Source organism: Callithrix jacchus, chromosome 4 (assembly GCF_049354715.1).
Source record: "Callithrix jacchus isolate 240 chromosome 4, calJac240_pri, whole genome shotgun sequence".
Lineage (NCBI taxonomy): Eukaryota > Metazoa > Chordata > Mammalia > Primates > Cebidae > Callithrix > Callithrix jacchus.
The window spans coordinates 46,706,308-46,732,156 of NC_133505.1; the positions used below are offsets into that span (position 1 = coordinate 46,706,308).

The following is a 25,849-nucleotide window of genomic DNA, read 5'->3' on the forward strand; positions in this document are numbered from 1 at the left end:
GGTGGCGTGTGCCTGTAATCCCAGCTACTCCGGAGGCTGAGGCAGGAGAATTGCCCGAACCCAGGAGGCGGAGGTTGCGGTGAGCCGAGATCACACCATTGCACTCCAGCCTGGGTAACAAGAGCGAAACTCCGTCTCAAAAAAAAAAAATTTTTTTTTAAACCATAATCAGGAGAATATATAGTTTCCTTACATTAAAGCCTTTGGATTTATTAACTGTATTCCCAGGTGGGCATTCACTGTTTGTGGAGAAAAAGTTTAAAAACTCCAGCAGATCTTGTTATGCTCACTTCATAGCAACAATATTTGTGAGAGCACACCATCCTATTACCCCCACACTGTTCCAGGCTGTTATCCCATCCCTAATGGCATGAGGTAGGTCAGGGGTACATGATTCTTGGTAATATGACTAGTGATGAAGTAGAAAGAAGGCAAAAGCATTCCAAGAAGCACCAATGACCAATCTCAGATGCAGATGCTGGCCATGTAAAGATGTGCCTGCTTCTATCATATCCTTTTTTACTATTATGACCCTGTATCAGCCAAATACACATGCTGAAAATAATGATGTAGAAAGGGCAAGACAGGGCAACGCATAGGTCCCTTCCCTTAAGTCCTTCCTTACTCATCAAAAAGCCAAAGGTATCAGTAAAATGTGCAAGTATTATGAAGTGAAATAAAAACAGTTAAGTTAGTTTTGCGCAGCATTTCCATTCTTCTGGTAAAAATTTACATACATGCATGATATGGTTTCAATCTGTGTCCCCACCCAAATCTCATGTCAAATTGTAACTCCCAGTGTTGGAGGAGGGGCCTGGTGGGAGGTGACTGAATCATGGGGGCAGACCTCTCCTTTGCTGTTTTCGTGATAGAGTTCTCATAAGATCTCACTGTTTAAAAGTATGTAGCACCTCTTCCTCAGTCTCTCTCACTCTCCTGCTGGCCATGTAAATATGTTCCTGCTTTCCCTTCACCTTCTGCCGTGACTGTAAGTTTCCTGAAGCCTGTGCAGAAGCAGAAGTCCATATAGCCCACAAAACCATGAGTCAAATAAACTGGGTAATGGGTAGAGGTTGGAACAGCTTGGAGGGCTCAGAAGAAAGGAAATGAGGGAAGGTTTGGAACTTCTTAGAGACTTGTTAAATTATTGTGACCAAAATGCTGATAGTGATATGAACAATGAAGTCCAGGCTGAGGGGGTCTCAGATGCAGATGAGGAACTTACTGGGAACTAGAGTAAATGTTACTTTTTCTATGTTTTAGCAAAGAGACTGGCATCACTATGCCCTCTACTCTAGCAATCTATTGAACTGCAAACTTGAGAGAGATAAGTTAGGGTATCTGGCAGAAGACCTTTCTAAACAACAATGTATTCAAGATATGTCCTGGCTGCTTCTAATACTGTATGCTTGTAGGTGTGAACAAAGAGATTATCTGAAACTAGAACTTATATTTAACAGCTGGTCATGGTGGCTCATGCCTACAATCCCAGCATTTGGGGAGGCCAAGGTGGGTGGATCACTTGTGGTCAGAAGTTCAAGACAGGCCTGGCCAACATGGTGAAACCGTCTCTACTAACAATATACAAATCAGCCAGGCATGGTGGTACCCATCTGTAATCTCAGGTACTTGGGAGGCTGAGGCAGGAGAATCGCTTGAACCTGGGATGCAGAGGCTGCAGTGAGTGAGACAAGACTGCACCACTGCACTCTAGCGTGGGCGACAGAGCAAGACTCCATCTCAAAAATAAAATAAATAAACCTTGACACACACATCCATACTACTATATCTATTCTTATGATAATAAGGGAATATATAAGTAGAGTCCAAAAGTTCAATCCTGTAAAATGAAGTAAATCCTATAAAACAAGAACAGGAAAAATTTTTTTTTCAGGCAGTCTTTATTCTTTAAAAAAAAAAAAAGGAGAGGATAATATTGATATGGTTTGGGTTTGTGTTCCCACCCAAATCTTATCTTGAATTGTAGTCCCCACTTGTTGAGGGAAGGACATGGTGGGAGGTAATCACAGGGGTGGAATTTCCCCATGCTGTTCTCATTACAGTGAGTGAGTTCTCATGATATCTGATGGTTTAAAAGTGTGGCACTTCCTTGCTCTCTTGCTCTCTCTCCTGCTGCCATGTAAGATGTGCCTGTTTTTCCTTTGCCTTCTGCCATGAATGTAAGTTTCCTGAGGCCTCCCAAGCCATGCAGAACTGTTAATCAATTAAACCTCTTTTCTTTATAAATTATCCAGTCCCAAGTAGTTCTTTTCTTTTTACTTTCTTTCTTTTTTTTTTTTTTTGAGACAGAGTCTCACTCTATTACCCAGGCTGGAGTGTAGTAGCTCAGTCTTGGCTCACTGCAACCTCCACCTCCTGGGATCAAGTGATTCTCATGGCTGAGTCTCCTGAGCAGCTGGAACTACAAGCATGCACCACCACACCTGTTTAATTTTTGTATTTTTAGTAGAGACAGGGTTTTGCCATGTTGGCCAGGCTGGTCTCGCACTCCTGGTCTCAAGCAAACTGCCTGCCTTCGCCTCCCAAACTGCTGGGATTACAGGCATGAGCCACTGTGCCCAGCCTTCAGGTAGTTGTTTTTTTTTTCTTCTTGATGGAGTCTTGCTCTGTCACCTGGGCTGGAGTGCAGTGGCATGATCTCGACTCATTGCAACCTCTGCCTCCCAGGTTCAAGAAATTCTCCTGTTTCAGCCTGCCAAGTAGCTTGGAATACAGGCATGCGTCACCATGCCCAGCTAAATTTTTATTTTTAGAGACAGGGTTTCACCATATTGGCCAGGATGGTCTCAAACTCCTAACCTCAGGTGATTCACCCACCTTGGCCTCCCAAACTGCTGGGATTACAGGTGTGAGCCACTGTGCCCGGCCTCCAGGTAGTTCTCTATAGCAGTTTGAAAGTGGACTAATACACATACCCACATACTGACCACACACTAAGCTGAGGAAGCCATTTTCTAATCATCCACTCTATACTCTCTGCCATGTAAGAATCATATCCACTCTTGTTTAAGAACATGGGCTCCCCAGGGAGGAAGGCAAACAAACCAACTGTATGATATTCTGTATGCAACACTGTGGTATATTTCCTTTTCAGAATATTTCTAAAACCTAAGATCTTGTGAGAAAATAATGCTGTATGTTCAGCAGAGGAAAAGTAGAAGACTACAGCTAACTGTAACTTCGACTCCAATTCCTCTATCAGGTGCAAGGTGGTCCATTAGAAGGGGCTCTGCCTGTGGAATGGGTCAGAGATAAGCTTTTGCACACATTGACCATTTTGTTTGGGTCTCCCCTGAGCTTCTCCGCTCTTCCCTTCCTTAAGGACTGATTGTATTAGTCCATTCTCATGGTGCTATGAAGAAATACCTGAGACTGAGTAATTTATAAAGAAAAGAGGTTTAATTGACTCACAGTTCCACATGGCTGGGAAGGCCTCAGGAAATTTATAATCATGGTGGAAGGGGAAGAAAGGCACCTTCTTCACATGGCAGAAGAGAAGTGCTGAGTAAAGGGGGAAAAGCCCCTTATAAAACCATTAGATCTAATGAGAACTCACTCACTATCACAAGAACAGCATGAGGGTAACCACCCCCATGATTCAATTACCTCCCACTGGATCCCTCCCACGACATGAGTGATTATGGGAAGTACAATTCAAGATGAGATTTGGGTGGAAACACCGCCAAACCATATCCCTGACCCAATTTATTCCCTCCACTAGGAAGTCTTCCAGATGCCATCCCCCCAGCTCAGGTTAGTGCCCTCTGTTCGGCATTCCTACAGCATCTGCTGAAACTTCCCAATACATGACTTATTTTACTGCATTGTCACCTTCTGTTTAAGTGTCTTTTTCTTCTATTAGCTCTTAAGATCCTTCAAGGCAGAAACTACACCCATGTGTTTTTCTTTCCCCTGTGTCTAAGATACACTCAGCAGCCTCTTAATGCCAAGAAATTTACAGTAGCTAAAGAAGTTAAGCTTTACTGACAAGTAGAACCAGCCTTAATATCTGGTTAGAAAAATAGGTCTGGTAAAAGCACAGCCTCCTGGTCTAGACTAGTTAAGACTCACTAGTGCCACTGTAGGAAACTATCTGCATTAAGGCCCCTCCCCCAAGCCAGGAGGTTTGCTTCTTTGCCACATTCTTACACCTTCACCTGCTAATGAGCTCCTTCACTCCAAAATCTGTTTCTGCTCTAGAGGACATTCACTTTACTAAACATAGCTGTGAAGCTCAGAAGTCATATTATATTCCTAGGTCATTGGATGCCAAAAACCCTTCACAGCCCAGATTTCCAACTCTGTTTACTTTCCCAGAAATTTTACAGTGTTCTAAACATACTGTTACAATCTTAAAATAGTTTTAGATGACAGTAGCAACCACAGGCAACCTGTTTCTGTTTACCACCTTCAGCTGCTCTGAGGGCAACAGTATTGTTGCTAGGTAAATCAGCACTTCTGTAATGCTCCTTAATACTGAATCCTTCAAGGCCTACCTCAAACTACCATCTTCATGAAGCCTTCCTTATCTTTCTAGGCAAGAGGTATGTTAGGTTCCTTTGCAGCCCAAATCAATATTTAACTTTTCTCCATGCCCATTTATGCCTTTGTCTTTGTCTATTATTCTCCATTCCGATTATTTCCACATCTTGTCAATGTGCCTGTCCAGCTACTTTGAATCAGATGGTAAGTTCCCTGTTGAAAGGAGCCCCCTTTACTCCCTGTCTTCCTGACTTTGTGCCAGTCATCTGTTTGCTTTCAGCTCTGTTCCTTCCCTTGTTTTACACTGTATCTCAGAGGCTAAATCTTTGAAAACTATAGTTTCCTAGACTCCCTTTGCAGCCTGGTTTTTTGTTCTGCCAACAGAAGAGCCTGATGGGAGACTGCAATATAGGAGGAAGGAAAAAGACATGTTCTGTCTATCTGTTTCTGGTGGTACTGAAGGTAGCAGCAGGTGAATATGGACTCCAGTGTTTCTGTTCACATAGCACAGTTCCAGCGGTGGCAGCAGTAGTGAGTGTACGGACAGCTTCAGCAACAGAGTTCTTGTGCTTATGCTGCTGATTTTCATTGCCCTAGATCAATCAATCCCAGTAGTCTTCCCTTATCTGCAGGGGATATGTTCCAAGATGTCTGAAACTTCAGATAGTACCAAACTCTATACACACTTTTTTAAAACTTCATGTTAACAGGCAGCTAGCATATACAGCATGGATACACTGGACAAACAGATGATTCATGTCCCTGGTGGGCAGAGCAGGATGGCACAAGATTTCATCATGTTACTCAGAATGGCATGCACTTTAAAACTTATGAATTGTTTATTTCTGGGATTTTCCATTTCATATTTTTGGACCATGGTTGACTACGGGTAAATGAAACCATAGAAAGCAAAACCACAGGTAAGGGGGTCTACTGTACTAACAAGAAACTAGAAGAAAAAGCGACCAGTCTTCCTGGACCCATGCTGGCAAGACACAAAAGTAACACTTTAACAACCTGAAGCCGATAATAGAATCTTATTCCTCTTCTTTGAAAGGATTAAAGAAACCATAATTTTGAACCAAGAGCCCTATGTCCTGGTTATTATCTCTTAAGCAGAGAGGCAGAACCAGGGACAACGATGGAGAGGAACATGAGAACGTATATTTTCCAGAAGAACCAGGAGAACTTAGGAAGCACAACCAGACTTCTGTAATGCTGAATACCACACTCTAATTTCTGTGTAAAGTGTTTACTGCTCCCATAAGTCTTACTAAAAGCATATTCTCTATTCATCTACCAGACTCATAAGAAGAGAAGAGTCATTTAAAAAATAAAAAAAAGAATGCAAATGACCTTAAACATATGAAAAGATGCTCTATTTCTCTCATAAGAGAAATGCAGTTAAAACTGGACTGAGATACCATTTCTCACCTATCAGACTGGCAGAAGTCCAGAAGTTTGATGCTATGCTCCAGTGGCAAGGCTATGGGGAAACAGTTTTTATCACACAATACCAGTGAGAATTTAAAAATGTTACCATCCCTACGAAAGTGAATTTGGCAATATCTAGGAAAATTCCATGTACATTTACTCTTTGATCATACAATCCCTTCTCTAGGAATCTATCCCAAAGACATACTGGCAAAACTAGGAAAAGGCTTAATACACAAGGCAAGAGCACTATTTGTAGTAGTGGAAGACTGAAAACAACCCAAATGGTTCATCAATAGAAAACTGGTTAAATAAACAATGATATACCCACACTAATGAGGACCACGCAGCTATAAAAAGAAACAAATAATATTTTTCTCTGTAGCTAGCTAGCTCCAAAGTAAGTGTAAAGTACAGAAAAGCAGGGTGAAACTAAGTGTGGTGGTACGTGCCTGTTTGCTATTCACGATGATGCCTAGAGCCCGGGAGTTCTAAAACAGCCTGTGCAATAGAGCAAGACCCCGTCTCAAAAAAAAAAAGAAAAAAGCAAAGAAAGAATAACAAGAAAGGCAAGCTAAAAAATATATAATATGTACAGTATGCTACCAATTATTTAAAGACAATGGGAGGATACACAATATAAATATAGAAATAAATATTTTTTTCCACTTTTAAATGGAAGGATAACAACAAAAAGCTAAAGGAGGAAAAAAAAGAGATTATTTACAGAGGTATACAGGGCAGGAATAGACACTTCATTTCTCTGAATATAGCACTTTTGTAGATTTGATTTTGGAACAAAGTATTTCACAAAGTTATGAAACAAAAGTTTTTTAAAGGCAATACCTAAATATTGAAAGCAAAATGGAACAGATGAACCTCAGTGTATACTGAAATAGTGGCATAACCACACAGGGAATCATTTCAAGTGACTTTAAAACATCGTCATTTTACTGTACATTTCTAGAGACAAAAGAACCTAAAAAACAGTAACAAAAATCTTAAAATTATTTTCAGTAATCATATGGTTCATAGATATTCTGTATGTACTGGAGATAGAGCAAATGAATATTGCACTGTATCACTGATAACCAAGATTTTACCTATGAAGAAAAAGAGATGAAAGAAAGATCAAAAGCTTAAACTAAAAATCTTGTAGTATTGAATCTGAATTAGAAGTGTCAGCACACGGCCGGGCGCGGTGGCTCAAGCCTGTAATCCCAGTACTTTGGGAGGCCGAGGCGGGTGGATCACGAGGTCAAGAAATCGAGACCATCCTGGTCAACATGGTGAAACCCCGTCTCTACTAAAAATACAAAAAATTAGCTGGGCATGGTGGCGCGTGCCTGTAATCCCAGCTACTTGGGAGACTGAGGCGGGAGAATTGCTTGAACCCAGGAGGCGGAGGTTGCGGTGATCGCGCCATTGCACTCCAGCCTGGGTAACAAGAGCGAAACTCCTTCTCAAAAAAAAAAAAAAAAAAAGTGTCAGCATATACTCATGATATTTTCATCTGCTAAATACATGTCATATAAATAATTAAGTATATGTGCATGTACTTCCTCGTTTTGTCTACTGAAGGGTCTAGAAATAGTGACAGGGTAGCAAGGATCATCTGAGGTTTCCAAATGTCATTTTCTACTATACAGTACCAAGCCCTCATGAAGGAATGGCTGATTCCAGATCAAGGGTAGGAAATGTGGAAGACAAACCCAGAACATCTTGTTATGCCAGAAAGCACAGAACTATCAAGGACTACTAAAGTCTTATCAAAAGGACTAAAAAAAGAAAAAAAACAATTTGAAGTGGCTAAAGATACAATGATTTGAATACCATGACTAATAACTGCAAGTGGTTAAAAGATTTCAATTGTGTTTATTCCCACAAATTCAAAATGATACCTAGTACCTCCCACTAAGAAATCTCACAAACAAACTTCCTTTGTCACTCTTGGAGGCCACTAGGGAACCGCCTCTTTATTTTGAAAACTGGTAAACAAAGGAAAAGAATGTAACATTTATCCTTCTTTTCCTGAGCAAATTGTACCTCAGGGTTACTAAATGAGTGCTGAAGAAAATTTTCTCTTTCTAGGGACTAAATGAAGAAGGAATGACACACTTGGAAAATAACCATTTTGCAATCCAAAATTATGAAATAATGAATCTAGGAAATAACTATCAATGGATGTGAACATACAAAAGAGAGAGACAACTAGAGGTTTTCTCTGCTTCTTGATAGATATATATAACACTACCTACGGAGCACTGTTACCAAAAAAATAATAGTGAATCTGATTAAGCCTTCACCTAACTACCAAGTTACAAGAAATGCAACAGATAAACATGCTAAATGTTACCATGGAAATTTAATGACCAAAACCCAGACTGGTAGACACTCTACATGAGAAAAGCCTAGTTTCTTCAACAAATAAATAATTAGAGAAAAAGAGACAAACATAGACAGATAAATAGAAGAGAACCTATGAATTTAAAGAGATTTAAGAATCATAACAGCTATTTGCATAATATGGACCTTATCTGAATTCTGATTTACTCAGCCTATAAAAACACATTCTCACTCCAGACTTTGAAACAATTAGGGAAATTGGAACACTGACTGCATATTTAATGCTCTTAAGGAATTACTGCTTAATTTTAGGGTAGTATGATGGTATTGTGCTTATGGCTACAAAAAGGAGGCCTTACTTTTAGATTTGCATAATAAAATATTTATGGATGAAAGGATAAAATGTCTGAGATTAATTTCAAAATAATCTGATAGGGAAAAGTAGATCACATAAAGATAAAACCAGGTTAGCTGTGAATTGATAATTATTTAAAGCTGGGTGATAGGTACTATTCTCTCTACCCGGATAACTAGTAGGGCATTAAAAAGTGAATTTAAACACAAGATTAAATGAAAAGGAAGATCTGGAAATCATTACGAAAAGCAGAAGGACTTAGCAAATGCTATGCAAGTATCACCAAAGTGGAGTACTGAGGCCAACGAAATACAGTCTTTGGAAGGTTGAATGTTTATGAAATAGCAGTCACATCTCTTCTAATTAATTCTTCTAGGCCTCATTGGTAAGACAGGTTAAGGTTTCTTACAAGTGCCTCTAACACAAAGGAGACAGTCTTCACAGCCTGACTCTCCCAGGAAAGAATACATTCCAGCAAGATCCAGATGCAGCCACCAAAAGAGAAGAGGCTGTGGTGGTAGCAGCAAGGTGTAAGAAAGGCCCAGCTCTGGGCAATGTGGTTGAGCTATGGCCTGTTCTCATGGCTTCATGAACCCAAGGACTTCAACACCTCCCATGAATCTGTGCAAGTGAAGCTGAGTGAGGCATGACACACGGTCATCAAAAATGGGAAAGAACCTCTTTGGTGGAAAGGAAGACTAAAATCTTATATAGTGGATGTGCTTATTTTTACTTATGGTATTTTCTGTCATCATTATAAATTTTAAATAACATTAGGATCTGTTTTTTTAAATTACAAATATGATAGAAGTTATTTTTAAGGCCTACAGAAGAATACTTAAAGGAGCCTGCACTGTGAAAAGAAGACCAGGAACTGTGAAAGAAAAACATGCTGAATCTAGAAACAAAGGTGGGATTTGATACTCAAATCACTTATGATGGCATTACCTTTACTTTTTTTCCCCAAGAAAATACAGAGTTCATATCAGTGATTCTCAGGAAGGAAGTGCATATTTACAGGATATAAAAGTGTAAGAAGTAAGCATCTGCAATTTAAAAATAACCCCAGGTGATTTTGACACACCTGTACCCCTATAGTTGACCAGTTGAGGACCAGCAGGGTGACTGGCCAAGGCCTGTGTGCTGCTAAAATGCACCTGAGATAATCAACATGGTTTAAGTTGGCCATAACTGTTTTAAACACCTCTGTAAGCTAAGCAGATCTGCAACTCCCTCACTACTCCAATCACTGCCCAGGATGAGCAGCTCTGAGCTGTGAGGATGGTCCAAGGAGGGTCAGAGGCGGTTCTACTGCAGGCCATCTGCTGGCAAGCACATGTACATATGTGCCCACCTGCACCACTGCTCTCACTTGGCTGAGGGACGATGACAGGCAGATGATTACAGTGCTCTTTGGAGTCAAACTTGTGAGGATCAGAGAAGAGTGCTTGAAGAAGAATGTTTAACGAGACACCAAAAATCCTTCTTGTATCTCTGTAATTTTCTTTCATCACCAACATGTCAGAGACTGTTATGGCTTCTGATGATGCTGACTAGTTCAATTTAGACAAAACATGCATACCAACAACAGCACCCCTAATTACAACCAATCCTGAATTTCATTCTCGTAACTGCCTTTTATGTCAGATAGGCTTGTTTCCTTGATAATTACAGTGTCCACAAACCTGTTTTTCCTCTACTAAGAAGAGGGAGATTACTGATGTAGACGGTACCTTCCATACAGCAAGTTCAAAAATGCAGTGCACTGAACTGAAATGAGTAGCCAAATGCTACACATCTTGTAAATATGAAGGGTCCTGGTTTCTAAGATTCTTTTCACTGAGGGCTTTCCCAACTACACCGTGAGGCCTATAGTCTATAGAAGGGACAGTAAGACACACAGTGAGGCCTACAGTCTATAGAAGGGACAGTCAGATAGACAGTGGGGCCTTGAGTTTATGGAAGGCACAGTCAGATACAGAGTGAGGCCTACAGTCTATAGAAGGGACTGGACAACCTGTGAAAAAGAATGCCCTCCCCACAACCCTCCATCACCACAATTCTATACAGCCTACATACAGCCTACAGAAGTAAAAAACACTAACATTAGGTAATTCTTCACACTTGCTAACTTTCAAATTACCTAAAAGTCACACAAATTATTAACATTTATATTTAATGTTAAAATTATATTCACAACAAAAAACAGAGGCAGCTATTTCAGTTGTGCTCTAAACACTGTCTGTATTGGAATATTTTCCACTCTTGCTACTTTACTAATATTATTCCCCAAATTAATATTATTCTCCATAAGTAAAGGATTAGGTTTTAGACAGAGCAGAGGTTAGGAAGATTTAGGTTGTGACCATTCAAAGAGTTAATAAACATTTGCAAGTTACACTCATCTTTCCCATTATAGTTATTTCCATGTTTTTAGGACATAGGTCAATATGGACACATGTGCTAACATGAACAAAACTTGGGAAGGAGAGGATACATCAGCCCCTTTGTAAAGATACAGAATTCTGTTTTAGACCACAAGGCAGGGCCATCTTATCCCCCAGCACTGGAACATATGAAGTCCCTTTTCAAAGGAAACTGCAATAAAGGGACAGAATTAAGGATCTAATTGATCTAAGCATGATCTTTGCAGCAGGTGACTGGAAACCTATGGGCATGGGGAAAAAAGCAGAATAAGCAGTCTGGAATGGCAAAGCCACTCATGATATGTGGAATGTCAAGAGCTGGGATGGACTCTACACAATGCCTACACTACCCATTGACTGAAAATAAAAACAAAACAAGACAAAAAACCAAGCAAAGGATTACACCAAAATTTAAAATCCTCTTTCCAAATATCAGTCAGGCAGTTTTTCCCACCCACTTACCTGACTTGTACAATGACAATACAAAAGTGACAATTCAGTCACTTTGGTCTTATTTATATTATATGGAGGTACTTCTGTGAGATGAACTTTCTTGAGGCTAAATCAGGCAAATATGAATTCACATATCCATGAAAAGAAGATACCCTCATACCTAAGCATACCACTAATATCAAATCAAAGGCCAAAATACCTGCACAGCCATGGAAAGTCTGAACATCCAATCAATATTATACAGATTTCTCTTCAAACTCACCTATCATTAAATCCCTTGGTGTGAAGGGTTTCACCTGACTATCACAAGCATTCCCTACATAGCAAATCTGAATTAATTACTAAAATATTTTCAATTCTAACCACTAGTACAATATTTACATTCATTCTTTTAAGTTCATTGGAATTACTATTTTGAATACTTCTAAAAAATGTAAGCCATTCCCTATGTCATTCAGTAATAAGGCATTCAAATCAACCAGAGTCCTTGGAACTGATTAAGATGAGTTAACAGAGTAACAAATATTTGAAGATAAAGTATCTAAATATATACACAAAAAATGTAATTGTAATACTTACCTATCAGCCCCTTCTCAAGAGTGAAGGTTTTGTTTGTAAACATACATTCAAAAGCCACAATGTGAAAAATCTTGTTCACTGTGTTGTGAGTCCCAACAATTCGAATATACCTGATGGTAAAAAGGAAAGAAAATCTGTTGAAAATGAGCTCCCACCACAATCAATCCAAGGATAACAGACACGTCACTTAAACATGTAGTGCACAAGAATATAGACCAAAGGAGGCTCTGAGCTTGTCTTCAAAACCTATATCTGCTCCTTTTGGGTAGCCCCTATTGAACCTAGAAGAATTATACCAAAATAAGGGAGAGGTCATTTTGCAGAGAATTAAGTAGAACTTATATTAATTTGATTTATTCAGAAAACCAAACCAGGTACTGTTCAGTTCAACCCTTGAATGTCAGTCAGGTACATGACCATAAGACATTTATACCGGAGAATAACAAATAGCTTCTCCTCTTATGGTTAGGAATGCGCCTGAGCACATGTGCACAATCAAATGCTTTCCAGCTCAATGGGAGATTTCATCAATTGGAAATGAATGCATGAAATCAATACTGCTTTCTTGTTTAAAAGGAAAAATCCAGAAACTACTGAAAACTACTCACAATTTCTTTTAATATTGTTCCTAAATCTTTTTAGGAAGTTAACCTCATATACTTACGCCAGCCCCCTACTTGACTGCTGGGAGGTCTCCTGACCAGAGGAAGTGATCTGCAGAGATGGCCCAGCCTGCTCTGCAGCCTCCCTCCTGGCCACATGAATCTGGCATCTGCACACAGTGCAGAGTTTCACTGGGCAGCCCTTGAGCATCTTGGGCCGTTCATCCTCTTTAACTCCCTAGAGACTTCATCTCCAACAAACAAGCATTAACCTTGGAGTAACTTGCTCTCTTCGCTCTCCAAAGGGACCTGACAGTTCACAGGTTAATGAACAGACAAACTCACTCTTCTGAATGTCACACAGTTCCACAGGGGATCTGCCAGACACTGTTTTACTGGAATTCAAAGGAAGAACCAGGAAAAATAACTAGATTAACTGATAATGCTCTCCCAAATTATGAACTATGCACTCTGAAGGATGGGGCATATCAAATGAACAGATTTCAATTAGGATAAGACAGACTGGGCAAGGTTTTAGTAATATCTTCCCCTCTGCTGTGTAAAACAACCTTCAATTTAGACGATATAATTTTACTTCTGAGTTAATCACTGTTCACTAATTTGGTAATTTCCTTACATTTCTCATCAGTCCAAGTTAACTATATAATGTAAATGCTGATTTAGAAAATTTACATTAAGGAGACTATATCTGGGGTTTTTATATCATGGGCTATTTTCCCTCCTGGTTCTTCAAGCCTAACTCTCATGGCATTCCCTGTGCACCTCATTTAGCCATCTGCTCCTTGACATGAGCTGATCACTCATCTTCATAACCAATATTAACGCTATCTCCTGAACTGACTGTTCAGTGTGCTCACACCTACTGCAGGGAGACACCATTTTTCCTGTGCTGAGAATCAGGGCAACTGCTACATGTACCAGAGCCCACTGGTTAAGCAGGAAGTTGGCCCTAATCTCTTCCTTTGAGCCCTCAAGGCAGACAGAAGGTGCTGATTTTACTGGGTTTGGGTGGGTGGGTGAGTTCATTCAACATAAGTTTTTAATGGTCTGGGTAGTAAAGATCATATTGTCCTTCACTTTGGCAGCGACAGTCTCCTTGGTGCTTTCTGGAAGGGAAGGGATGTATTAATTCTGGCACCTTGGCCTGAATCTAATTTTGTCCATTTCCTAAAACCCACAGGAACTCAACCATCATAGCATTTTCAACTTCATATGGCTGTGACAGCCTGAGTGCTGCTGTCTGCAACCTTGGAGGGAATAGAGGGAATGTGGTTCAGTGGAATTTGATCAGATAATTTTGCTATTCTCTAGCTCAAGTCTCTACCAAAGGAGAGGCAGCTCTCCTACTGTGTACAGAAGAGTCAGGAAGTGACTAACAGGACTTTTTCCCACTGGAGGTTCTCAAGGTTAATATAGTCCAGGCTGACCTAAGGGATGCAATAACATTCCTTCCCCCTGTTCTTTCTTTTTAAAAGACTGTGTGGAATCAGGTTTTCCAAGTTTAGATAACTAATTTCCTGAATTTTACCTAGTGCAAACATTAGGAATGAGAGAAAATATGCAAACTTCGCCTCCCCCACCCACCAGTTATAGGCAGCTGAGAATAAAAAGTTATATTGGAATACATTTTATACCCTTAATGATGGCATTTGTGATAACAAACAAAATAATATATATGGTTGGAAAAGCATTGAGAGATGCCTCCAGATAAAAAGTTTTGTATAAATGAAGATAATGTTATCTCTGCTGCATAATTCTGAGGTCAAATTAGCAATTTGCCATTGTACACCACACTTTTTGATCAGCCTGTTACATGCAACGCTCATAACAAGTTTAATTATTCTAGTCATACAATGCTTTCTAAGTCTCTAGAAAATTATAGCATAATTTGCAAAAATGGCATAAAGTCCCTACTCAAATACACATTTAAAAACATGTGACATCAAAAGAAAGAAGCCAAGCTCCTTCTTCTCAAGCAAAAAGTTGTAAATATCCTGGACTTTTCCCCAATCTAAAGATGTAGACTAGAAATGACAAAAGGCTTCAACTAATGGCCTGACATTAATGACTAGTAGGAGTGGCCTGAAACTCTACATTAAGAATTCAGGGCTGGGCAAGGTATCTCTGTAATCCCAGCATATTGAGAGGCCTGAGTGGGTGGATGACAAGGTCAGGAGTTCAAGACCAGTCTGGCCAAGATGGCAAAACCCTATTTATACTAAAAATATAAATTAGCCAGGCATGGTGACATGCTCCCGTAACCCCTGCTACTTGGGTGGCTGAGGCAGGAGAATCGCTTGGAACCAGGAAGCGGAGGTTGGAGTGAGCTGAGATCGTGCCACTGCACTCTAGAGTGGGTGACAGAGTAAGATTCTGTCTCAAAAATATGAAAAAAAAGAAAAAGAAAAAAAAGAGGCCCTATCCAGCACAGGAGTAGTGCCTTGATCCATGAGCAATGACTAAAAAGAGGAAGAGGCAGCATAGGTACCATCCTTGATCATGAGCATATTTCCTTAATGGGGCTCACAATGGAGCATCCCAAGGTAAAAGAAGTTACTACTACCCAAGTTATTGAAAAATCCAAGGGATAGGAATGGGAGAGTCTTCTTTTTGCTTTTTTTGAAAGACAAAACTAAACTTGCCTCTAAATACCAAAACAGGAGAAGCAGGTATCACATTTTCTCTGTCACAAGAAATCCTAAAGAATATAGGTAAAGTTTAAGATTTATTTCTTTGCCTTTTCAGCGCAAGTCAGACTCTGATTTAACCAGATAATAAGGGCAGAGGCAGCTAGTGACTTCATCAGTGTACAGAGAGGACAACTGCTGAAAAATAGAACAGATATCTTTTGTTCTTGCTGAGGTCCTCAACAGCAGCTCAGACAGTTGGAAGATAATTAAAACTTAAACAGTGCAGAGGAAGGCAGATATGCAACAGATTGGCCATTTCTGATGAGGATGAATGCTGTCCACGTGAGCCGTAGCGTAATAGTCTGTTTCTAATATTCTCCTCCCTTCCCTATGTTAGCTGTCTTCAAGTAGCTGACAAAGAATGGATACTGAACATAGCTCAGAACAGAATGTTTCAGTACAGAAATTCCTAGGAGCTATAAGATTGTGGGTGAATGAGATTCTGTCTTCTTTAATAAAATAAAACTGAAACCTTCCAAGGACAGCACTTGAAAACTGAAAGGTACTACAGAGTTTTGACACAACGTGGCTTTTAGAGTCCAACAGAATCAGTTGTGTAGCCCAGCTCCAACACTTAATTGTGTCACTTAAGGGGAGAAAATAAAAAATATATATATATAATTATGTATATTATATATAAATAGATATAAATTCTATATTATTAAAATATATAATTATATATATGCACATATATATATATATATAATATAATTTTTTTTTGAGACAGAGTCTCATTCTGTTGCCCAGACTGGAGTGCAGTGGCACGATCATGCCTCACTGCAGCCTCAACTTCTGGGCTTAAGTGATTCTCCCACCTCAGCCTCCCAAGTAACTGGAACTACAGGCCTAGCTAATTTTTTCTAGAGATGTTGCCCACACTGGTCTCAAATTTCTGGGCTAAAACGATTCACCTGCCTCAGCTTCCCAAAGTGCTGGGATTACAGGCGTGACCCACTGCATCTGGCTCCCCCCCAGTTTTTTTTTTTAAAGTTGTTTTCCCCTCTATAAAATGAGATCAATAACAAACTTTTCAGGGTATTTAAATGAGACAAGTATTTTATATATCTAATGCAGTGCTTGGCAGAGTAGAATACCATTAGACCAAAATTCAAAGAGTAGATGATAGGATACAGAATTTTGTGGTTAGGACTTTGAGAACACTGGTTTTCTTGGAGAGTAGTTAGTCCCCTTTATCTGTGGTTCTGCTTTCTATAAAGTTTCAGTTACCTGTAGTACAGTACAATATTTGGAGACAGCGAGAGAGAGACCACATTCCCATAACTGTTTTCACAGTATATTGTTATAATTGTCCTATTTAATTATTAGTTATTGTTGTTAATCTCTTACTATGCTTAATTTATAAATTAAACTTTACCATAGGTATGTATGCATAGAAAAACACACAGTGTATATATAGGGTTCAGTATTATGTAGAGTTTTAGGCATCCACTGAAGATCTTGAAATTTATCTCCTGAGGATAAGGAGGGGACTACTGTATTACTGACTTTAGATGTTAAAATGATGCATCTATGGGGAAGCAGGCCAAGGAGAAGACTTCAGAAACACAGGGAGGGGCCTGTCCTTCCTCTTAGGGCACCACAGAATGGGGACTACGGACCATAGAAAGCAAGCAACATTCCGAATGTAGATTTCCTAAAGCACTTCTTGCTTTAATCCTCTGGTTTTTAAAATATGTTCTTGACCTGTCTTAGCTAAGCATGAGGACGCAAGGGAAGAATCTTCTGACCATATTTGTATTTAAAGTTTAAAGTATCTTCTTCTCCCTTCCTCCAACCCAGGATCCCTTCTTGGAAGAGAATGTGAAATCCAGGGAGATTACTCAGGGCCACATGGTCCAGCTACCTGTATGCACTTATATATTTCCTTTTGTGTAAGCCCTGGAAGTTAGGAATTTAAATCTATTAAGAAAAAAATGCATTGCTTTACAGAGAGACAGCGTAGTACTGTGACCTAAACAAATTTTGCTTTGGAGATTTGAGAGCATTCTCTGCCTGTTCTGGGAAGGTATGAATTCATTTTCTTAATCTAGTTTTCCATCATTGCTTATCAGGATGCTACCAGATTTAATTTCTAAGGCACATACTGTACATCTTTAACATACTAAAGAAAATACAGAAAACAGCAACATGTGCATTCCAACTTTAAACCCCTGGTATTCTGCCGTCTTCAGTTTTTCAGCACAAGCCTATCTGTGGTCATAGTTAATCCTTAACCTTTGCCTCAGTTATGGGATCACCTAACTGAGAACATTTTATTACAACATAAACTTGAATTTGGCAAGAAATATTTAAATGAGCTCTCAAGGGATCAACTAAAGCTAAATCCATCTGAATTCTATTCTTTGGTAAATAAATATTTATTTTCCAATTGAACTGTATATTCTTGGATTAAACAATCTTGAAAACTAGAGTTAGCCTGAGATTGGTACAAAAGAAGGGAACCTTAACATTTTGGCTTTTCCTTCAAGTAGACATAGAGGACTCTGCAGAGAAACACTGTTCTTTGTTGTGGCCAGAGGCAAGCACCTAACAAGACCTTAAGCTACGGCATTCACTAGAGATTTGGGATCAGCCAAGGTTTGGATCCATCATTTCCAAGATTCCTATTTGATCCTTTCCTTTAAGGAGATACTAGAATATACATAAATAATTCTCTAACCTAAGAAGTAGGTAATGCCCATGGGTTTCCCCAGCATAAAATTTTCTTCTAGTTTTGTGTATAATGTTAGTGCTCTCATAATCAAGCCAGTGACTGGAGGGGGAGTGACTTCAGGCCTTGTTGCTAAGGCAGCAAGAGGAAAACAAGTTTACTGCCAGAATGACAAAAAGCTTCTAGAAAAAGCATGTTACAAAGAAAAGATTTGTTACTCTTAGAAAACCTTCCCTCTGGCTGATCTGTGGAGCTATAGATTCTCCTGTACTGACTTTAGCAAAGGGCTCCAACAGTATTTGCTTGTTTGGGAGAGGAAGGATTATTGAAAGGTTAAACACTGCACACAGGTGTAAGCAGAGACTACTGTCTCAGAAAGCAGCCCTGATGCTATCTCACCATTTGCCCTACAGAGGGAGCAATCATGTCCTGGCACTTCCTTCCACTATTCAACCTGAAGGGCAAACAAAACAGGAAGTCTTGTTTTTCACAGAAAACTCATGCTACATAGAATCAAGTATACGGAAGGGATGAGATGTGTAGAAATAATTACTAATACAGAAAGTAATTCCAATACTAGAGATAAATTTTTTTTTATTTGGGGGAAAAGTGAACTTTGAACAGTAGGCTGTTCACCAAATATGCACAATCTAAAACTTGCCATGATATGCCTTCAGTGTAGGAAATTATATTTTGAATTAATATCACAAAAATAATATTTACATAAATCATATAAAAATGACATAAGATCCAAAATGTATTTAATTCATGGACATTTTTTGCTTGCACATATACCAGACAATAGCCTTTAAGGTATACCAGGTAAATCTGCTATTATCAAGATTTAATAAGGATGGCGCTATAGGAGCAGCTCAGGATTGCAGCTACCAGTGAAAATGCAGAGGCTGAGTGGATGCTGCATTTCCAGACTGATCTTTATTGCCCAAAAACCAGGAGATTCCCAGGTGGAGGAGCCCCACGGGTCACCAACATGGCTGTTTTGGCCGGCGCGGCTGTTTCGGCCAGCGTGCTGTTTTGGCCGGCGCCAAAGCGCAGCGGCTCTCCGTACAAAATACACTGGTCTGGTTGCCCTGTTAAACTGGCAGTTGGAGATCCGGGAAGGCAGATTAGCCCATTCATCTGTTTAAACGGGACTGAAGCATAAAGCCAGGCCAGGAGATTCCCTGGCAGCCACGTTGTTTCGGCCGGCGCAGTGGGTCGCCACACGGGAAATCATACAGATCATGGCGCCCTTTCAGCAGGTGACTGGAACACCTGGGAGAGAGTCAACCATTCAACTTAAAAAAAAAAAAAGGGGCTCTGAGGCAGGGAGCCAGGTGATCAGGCTCGGTGGGTCCCATGCCCACAAAAACAAACAGCAATTGAAAATGCTTGGGGTTGAAAGTTTCACGGGAAGCACAGCTAAAACCAGGGCGGCCCAGCTCTATGGGGGAGGAGCGTCCACCATTACCGAGGCACTCCACCCCTACGGAGGTAGTCTGCCATTGCTGACACAGCCTGCCGTTGCCGAGGCAACCCGCCAAAACAAAGAGAGTCTGCCATTACAGAGGAGGGCCAACATTGCCGAGGCAGTTCTAACCACACCCATATAAACAGGAATGAAGGGAAATACACACGGCAGCAGGGCAGAGCCAGCAGCAGGCGGAACCCACAGCAGCTAAGTAAAGCCTCTACAGGCAGTGACTACGCTGCCTCCTTGCTGGGCAGGACAGCTCTGAAAAGAAAAAAAAAAAAAAAGGCAGCAATACAACGCATACCCATAAATAAAGCCCTAACTCCCCGGGGTCAGAGCACCTGGGGAAATAAAGGGGGTTTATGAATTCTGCTGCAGCAGACTTAAACGTACCCGCCTAGCAGCTCTGAATGAACAACGGAGCTCACAGTTCAGCACTTGAGCTCCTATAAAGAACAGACTGTCTCCTCAAGCAGCTCCCTGACCCCTGTATATCCAAAGAGTCACCTCACAAAGGACTGATCAGTCTGACATTTGGCGGGCATCATTCTGAGACAAAGATAGCAGAAGAAGAAACTGGTAGCAACCCTTACTGTTCTGCAGCTGCTGCAGTGACGCCCAGGCAAGCAGGGCCTGGAGTGGACCTTAGCCGTCCTAAAGCAGAGGGGCCAGACTGTTAGAAGGAAAACTAAGAAACAGAAGTAACTTCATCATCAACAATCTGGACGTCCACCCAGAGACCCAATCTAAAAAACGGCAACTACACAGATGACAGGGGGATAAATCCATAAAGATGGAAAGAAACCAGCACAAAAAGGAGGAAAACACCTGAAACCAGAATACCTCGCCTCCTACAAGGGATCACAACTCCTCACCAGCAAGGGAACAAAGCTGGACGGAGAATGAGTGTGATGAAATGATGGAATCAGACTTTAGAAGGCGGGTAATGAGAAACTTCCGTGAGCTAAAAGAACATGTTCTAACTCAATGCAAAGAAACTAAGAACCTTGAAAAAAGATTTGAGGAAATGATAACAAGAATGGACAACCTAGAAAGGAATATGAGTGAATTGAAGGAGCTGAAAAACACAACACGAGAACTTCACGAAGCATGCACAAGTTTCAACAGTCGAATTGACCAAGTAGAAGAAAGGCTATCAGAGGTCGAAGATCAACTCAATGAAATAAAACGAGAAGGGAAGATTAGAGAAAAAAGCGCAAAAAGGAATGAACAAAGTCTCCAAGAAATGTGGGACTATGTGAAGAGACCTAATCTACGTTTGATAGGTGTACCTGAATGTGATGAAGAGAATGAATCCAAGCTGGAAAACACTCTTCAGGATATGATCCAGGAAAACGTCCCCAACATAGCAAGGCAGGTCAATATTCAAATCCAGGAAATACAGAGAACACCACAAAGATATTCCTCAAGAAGAGCAACCCCAAGGCACATAATCGTTAGATTCACCAGGGTTGAAATGAAGGAGAAAATGCTATGGGCAGCCAGAGAGAAAGGTCGGGTAACCCACAAAAGGAAGTACATCAGATTCACAGCAGCTCTCTCGGCAGAAACCCTATAAGCCAGAAGAGAGTAAGGGCCAATATTCAACCTCCTTAAAGAAAAGAACTTTGAACCCAGAATTTCATATCCAGCCAAACTAAGCTTCATAAGTGAAGGAAAAATAAAATCCTTTGCAAACAAGCAAATACTCAGAGATTTTGTCACCACCAGGCCTGCTTTACAGGAGCTCCTGAAAGAGGCACTATACACATAGAAAGGAACAACCAGTACCAGCCACTCCAAAAACATACCAAATGCTAAAGAGCATCAACAAAATGAAGAATCTGCATTAACTAACGAGCAAAACAGCCAGCTAGAATCAAAATGGCAGTATCAAATTCACACATAAAAATATTAACCCGAAATGTAAATGGGCTAAATGCACCAATCAAAAGACACAGACTGGCAAATTGGATGAAAAGCCAAAACCCATCGGTGTGCTGTATCCAGGAAACCCATCTCACAGGCAAGGATACATAAAGGCTCAAAATAAAGGGATGGAGGAAGATTTACTAAGCAAATGGAGAGCAAAAAAGAGCAGGAGTTGCAATTCTCATCTCTGATAAAATAGACTTTAAAGCAACAAAGAAGGACATTACATAATGGTAAAAGGATCGATACAACAAGAAGAGGTAACGATCCTAAATATATATGGATCCAATACAGGAGCACTCAGATATATAAGGCAAGTTCTTAATGACTTACAAAGAGACTTAGACTCCCACACAATAATAGTGGGAGACTTTAACACTCCACTGTCAATATTAGACAGATCAACCAGACAGAAAATTAACAAGGATATCCAGGACTTGAGCTCAGACCTGGAACAAGCAAACCTGATAGACATTTACAGAACTCTCCACCCCAAATCCACAGGATATACATTCTTCTCAGCACCACATCACACCTACTCTAAAATTGACCACATAATTGGAAGTAAATCACTCCTCAGCAAATGCAAAACAACTGAAATCATAACAAACAGTCTCTCAGACCATAGTGCAATAAAGTTAGAACTGAGAATTCAGAAACGAACTCAGAACTGCACAGCTTCATGGAAACTGAACAACTGGCTCTTGAATGTTGACTGGATAAACAATGAAATGAAGGCAGAAATAAAGAAGTTCTTCAAAACCAACGAGAACGAAGACACAACATATCAGAATCTCTGGGACACATTTAGAGCAGTCTCTAGAGGAAAATATAGAGCAATAAGTGCCCACATGAGAAGAGTGGAGAGATCCAAAATTGACACCCTATCGTCAAAATTGAAAGAGCTAGAGGAGAAAGATAAAAAAACTTAAAACCTAGCAGAAGACAAGAAATAACTAAGATCAGAGCAGAAGCAGAACTGAAGGAGATAGAGACATGAAAACCCCTTCAAAAAATCAATAAATCCAAGAGCTGGTTTTTTGAGAAGATCAAGAAAATAGACAGACCACTAGCCAGATTAATAAAAAAGAAAAGAGAGAATAACCAAATAGATGCAATAAAAAACGATAAAGGGGAAATCACCACAGATTCCACAGAAATTCAAACCATCATCAGAGAATATTACAAACAACTCTATGCACATAAACTAGGAAACCTGAAAGAAATGGATAAAATCCTAGACACGTGTGTCCTCCCAAGCCTAAACCAGGAAGAAGTCGAAACTATGAATAGACCAATAACAAGATCTGAAGTTGAGGCAGCAATTAAGAGCCTACCACACAAAAAAAGCCCAGGTCCAGATGGCGTCACAGCCGAATTCTACCAGACACACAAAGAGGAACAGTTACCATTCCTTCTGAAACTATTCCAAATAATCCAAAAAGAGGGAATCCTTCCCAAATCATTTTATGAGACCAACATCATCCTGATACCAAATCTGGCAGAGACTCAACAAGAAAAGAAAACTTCAGGCCAATATCCATGATGGACATAGACGCAAAAATCTTCAATAAAATACTGGCAAGCCGGAGAACGATCCAAGATGGCCGATCGCTAACATCCCGGGATTGCAGCTCTCAGGGAAGGCGCGGAGAACTAGAGGACGCCACACTTTCAGACAGTCTGGTCGCTCATGGAGCAGAAGATCCCCCAGTAGTGGAAACACACGAGTCGCCAGCGCGACTCTTGGGGTGGGCGCAGTGGTTCCGCCGGCACCTCCACGCGGCAGCGCTCGGCGCAGAGTAAACTACTACGGAAACAAGAAGGAAGCCCAACAGGAGAATCCTGGGCAGAAAAGCACCAACAGTTTTAACGCCGCTGCTCTGGCCCTGGGAACTAACAACCTGGACGTCCACTCAAGAGACCTAATCTGAAAGTTGGTAATTTCAAAGACGACAGGAGGATAAATTTACAATGATGGGAAGAAACCAGTGTAAAAAAGCTGAGAATACTCAAAGTCAGAACGCCTCTCCCTCTAAAGATGATCACAGTTCCACATCAACAATGGAACAAGGCTTGATGGAGAACGAGCGCCTCCTGATGACAGAATCACTCTTCAAGGAATGGATAATAACAAACTTCGGTGAGTTAAAAGAACATGTTGTAGCCCAACGTAAAGAAACTATGAACTTTGAAAAAAGGTTTGATGAAATCCTATTGAGAACATACAACTTAGAGAGGAGTATGAGTGAATTAATGGAACTGAAGCATACAATAAAGGAACTCCGAGAAGTATGCACAGGTTTAAACACTCGAATTGTTCAAGCAGAAGAAGGGATATCAGAGGTCAAAGTCCAACTTAATGAAATAAAACGTGAAGAAAAGATTAGAGAAAAAAGAATAAAAAGGAATGAGCAAAGTCTCCAAGAAGTGTGGGACTATGTGAAAAGACCAAATTTACGTTTGATAGGTGTACCTGAATGCGACGGAGAGAATGAATCCAAGCTGGAAAATACCCTTCAGGATATTATTCAGGAAAATTTTCCTAAACTAGCAAAGCAGGTCAACATTCAACCCCAGGTAATACAGAGAACACCACAAAGATATTCCTCAAGGAGAGCAACCCCAAGGCACATAATCGTTAGATTCACCAGGGTTGAAACAAAGGAGAGGATACTAAAGGCAGCCAGAGAGAAAGGTCAGATTACCCACAAAGGCAAGCCTATCAGACTTACAGCAGATCTCTCGGCAGAAACTCTACAGGCCAGAAGAGAGTGGGGGCCAATATTCAACATCCTCAAAGAACAGAACCTTCAGCCCAGAATTTCATATCCAGCCAAACTAAGCTTCACAACTGAAGGAAAAATAAAATCTTTTATGAACAAGCAAGAACTCAGAGATTTTATTACCACCAGGCCTGCTTTACAAGAGCTTCTGAAAGAAACATTACACACAGAAAGAAACAACCAGTATTAGCCTTTCTAAAAATATACCAAAAAGTAAAGAGCACCAACATAAAGAAGAATTTACACCAACAAATGGATAAAACAGCCAGTCAACATCAAATGGCAGTAACCCTAAATTTAAATTGACTGAATTCCCAATCAAAAGACACAGCCAAAACCCAACGGCATGTTACATCCAGACCTGTTTTACATGCAAGGATACACAAAGACTCAAAACAAAGGGAGGGAGAAAGATTTACCAACCAAATGGAGAGCAAAAATAAATAATAAATAAATAAAAAGCAGGAGTTGCAAGTCTTGTATCGGATAAAATAGATTTTAAAGCAACAAAGGTATAGTGGTAAAAGGATCAATGCAACAACAAGAGCTAACGATCCTAACACCCAGATAGGAGACTTAGATTCAATGAGACAGAAAATTAATAAGGATATCAAGGACTCGAACTCAGATCCGGAACAAGTAAACTTAATAAATATTTATAGAGCTCTCCACTTCAAATACACAAAATATACATTCTTGTCAATACCACATCACACCTACCCATTAGTTTAAATGAAACATTGATGGGCCATTATTAATACCCAATTTTTTTCAAAATAAAGCAATATTTCCATTTACTCTCCCTCTTTCTTTTCCTCTTTCTTCCTCTCCTTTACTTATTATTATTTTTTTTTCTTTCCTTCTCTCAAATAAAAAGAAATCAACTTGTAAACCTCTAGATCCAGGTCGGCAATGTCTCTTTCATTGCTTGATTTCCTTTCTTCCCTTCCCTCCCTCCCTCCCTCCCCGCTTCCTCCCTTCCTTCCTTCCTTCATCCCTTCCTTCCTCCCTACCGTCCTTATTCCCTTCCTTCCTGCCTTCCTCCCCCCCCCAAAAAAAAAAAAAGAAAAAAGAAAAAAAAAATACTGGCAAGCCAATTGCAACAGCACATCAAAAAGCTTATCCACCATGATCAAGTAGGATTCATCCCGGGGATGCAAGGCTGGTTCAACATATGCAAGTCTATAAATGTAATTCACCACATAAACAGAACCAAAAAGAAAAACCACATGATTATCTCAATTGATGCAGAGAAGACATTTGACAAAATTCAACATCCCTTTATGCTAAAAACCCTCAATAAACTCAGTATTGATGGAACATATCTCAAAATAATAAAAGCTATTTATGACAAACCAACAGCCAATATCATACTGAATGGGCAAAAACTGGAAGCATTCCCTTTGAAATCTGGCACTAGACAAGGATGCCCTCTCCCACCACTCCTATTCAATATAGTACTGGAAGTTCTAGCCAGAGCAATCAGGCAAGAAAAAGATATAAAGGGTATTCAAATAGGAAAGGAGGAAGCCAAATTGTCTCTATTTGCAGACAACATGATAGTATATTTAGAAGAA

General features: G+C 40.1%; 1 protein-coding gene across 3 annotated transcripts in view; it reads right to left on the reverse strand.

Annotated features, from left to right (window-relative positions):
• BTBD9 (BTB domain containing 9) overlaps positions 1 to 25,849 on the reverse strand; it is a 500,550-nt gene that overhangs the window by 192,774 nt on the left and 281,927 nt on the right. For all 3 annotated transcript variants that reach the window (XM_054254942.2, XM_035297693.3, XM_008994362.5), the window contains exon 7: positions 12,097 to 12,206. In XM_054254942.2, coding sequence (XP_054110917.1) covers positions 12,097 to 12,206 — 110 coding nt within the window. The remainder of the gene's footprint in view (positions 1 to 12,096; positions 12,207 to 25,849) is intronic.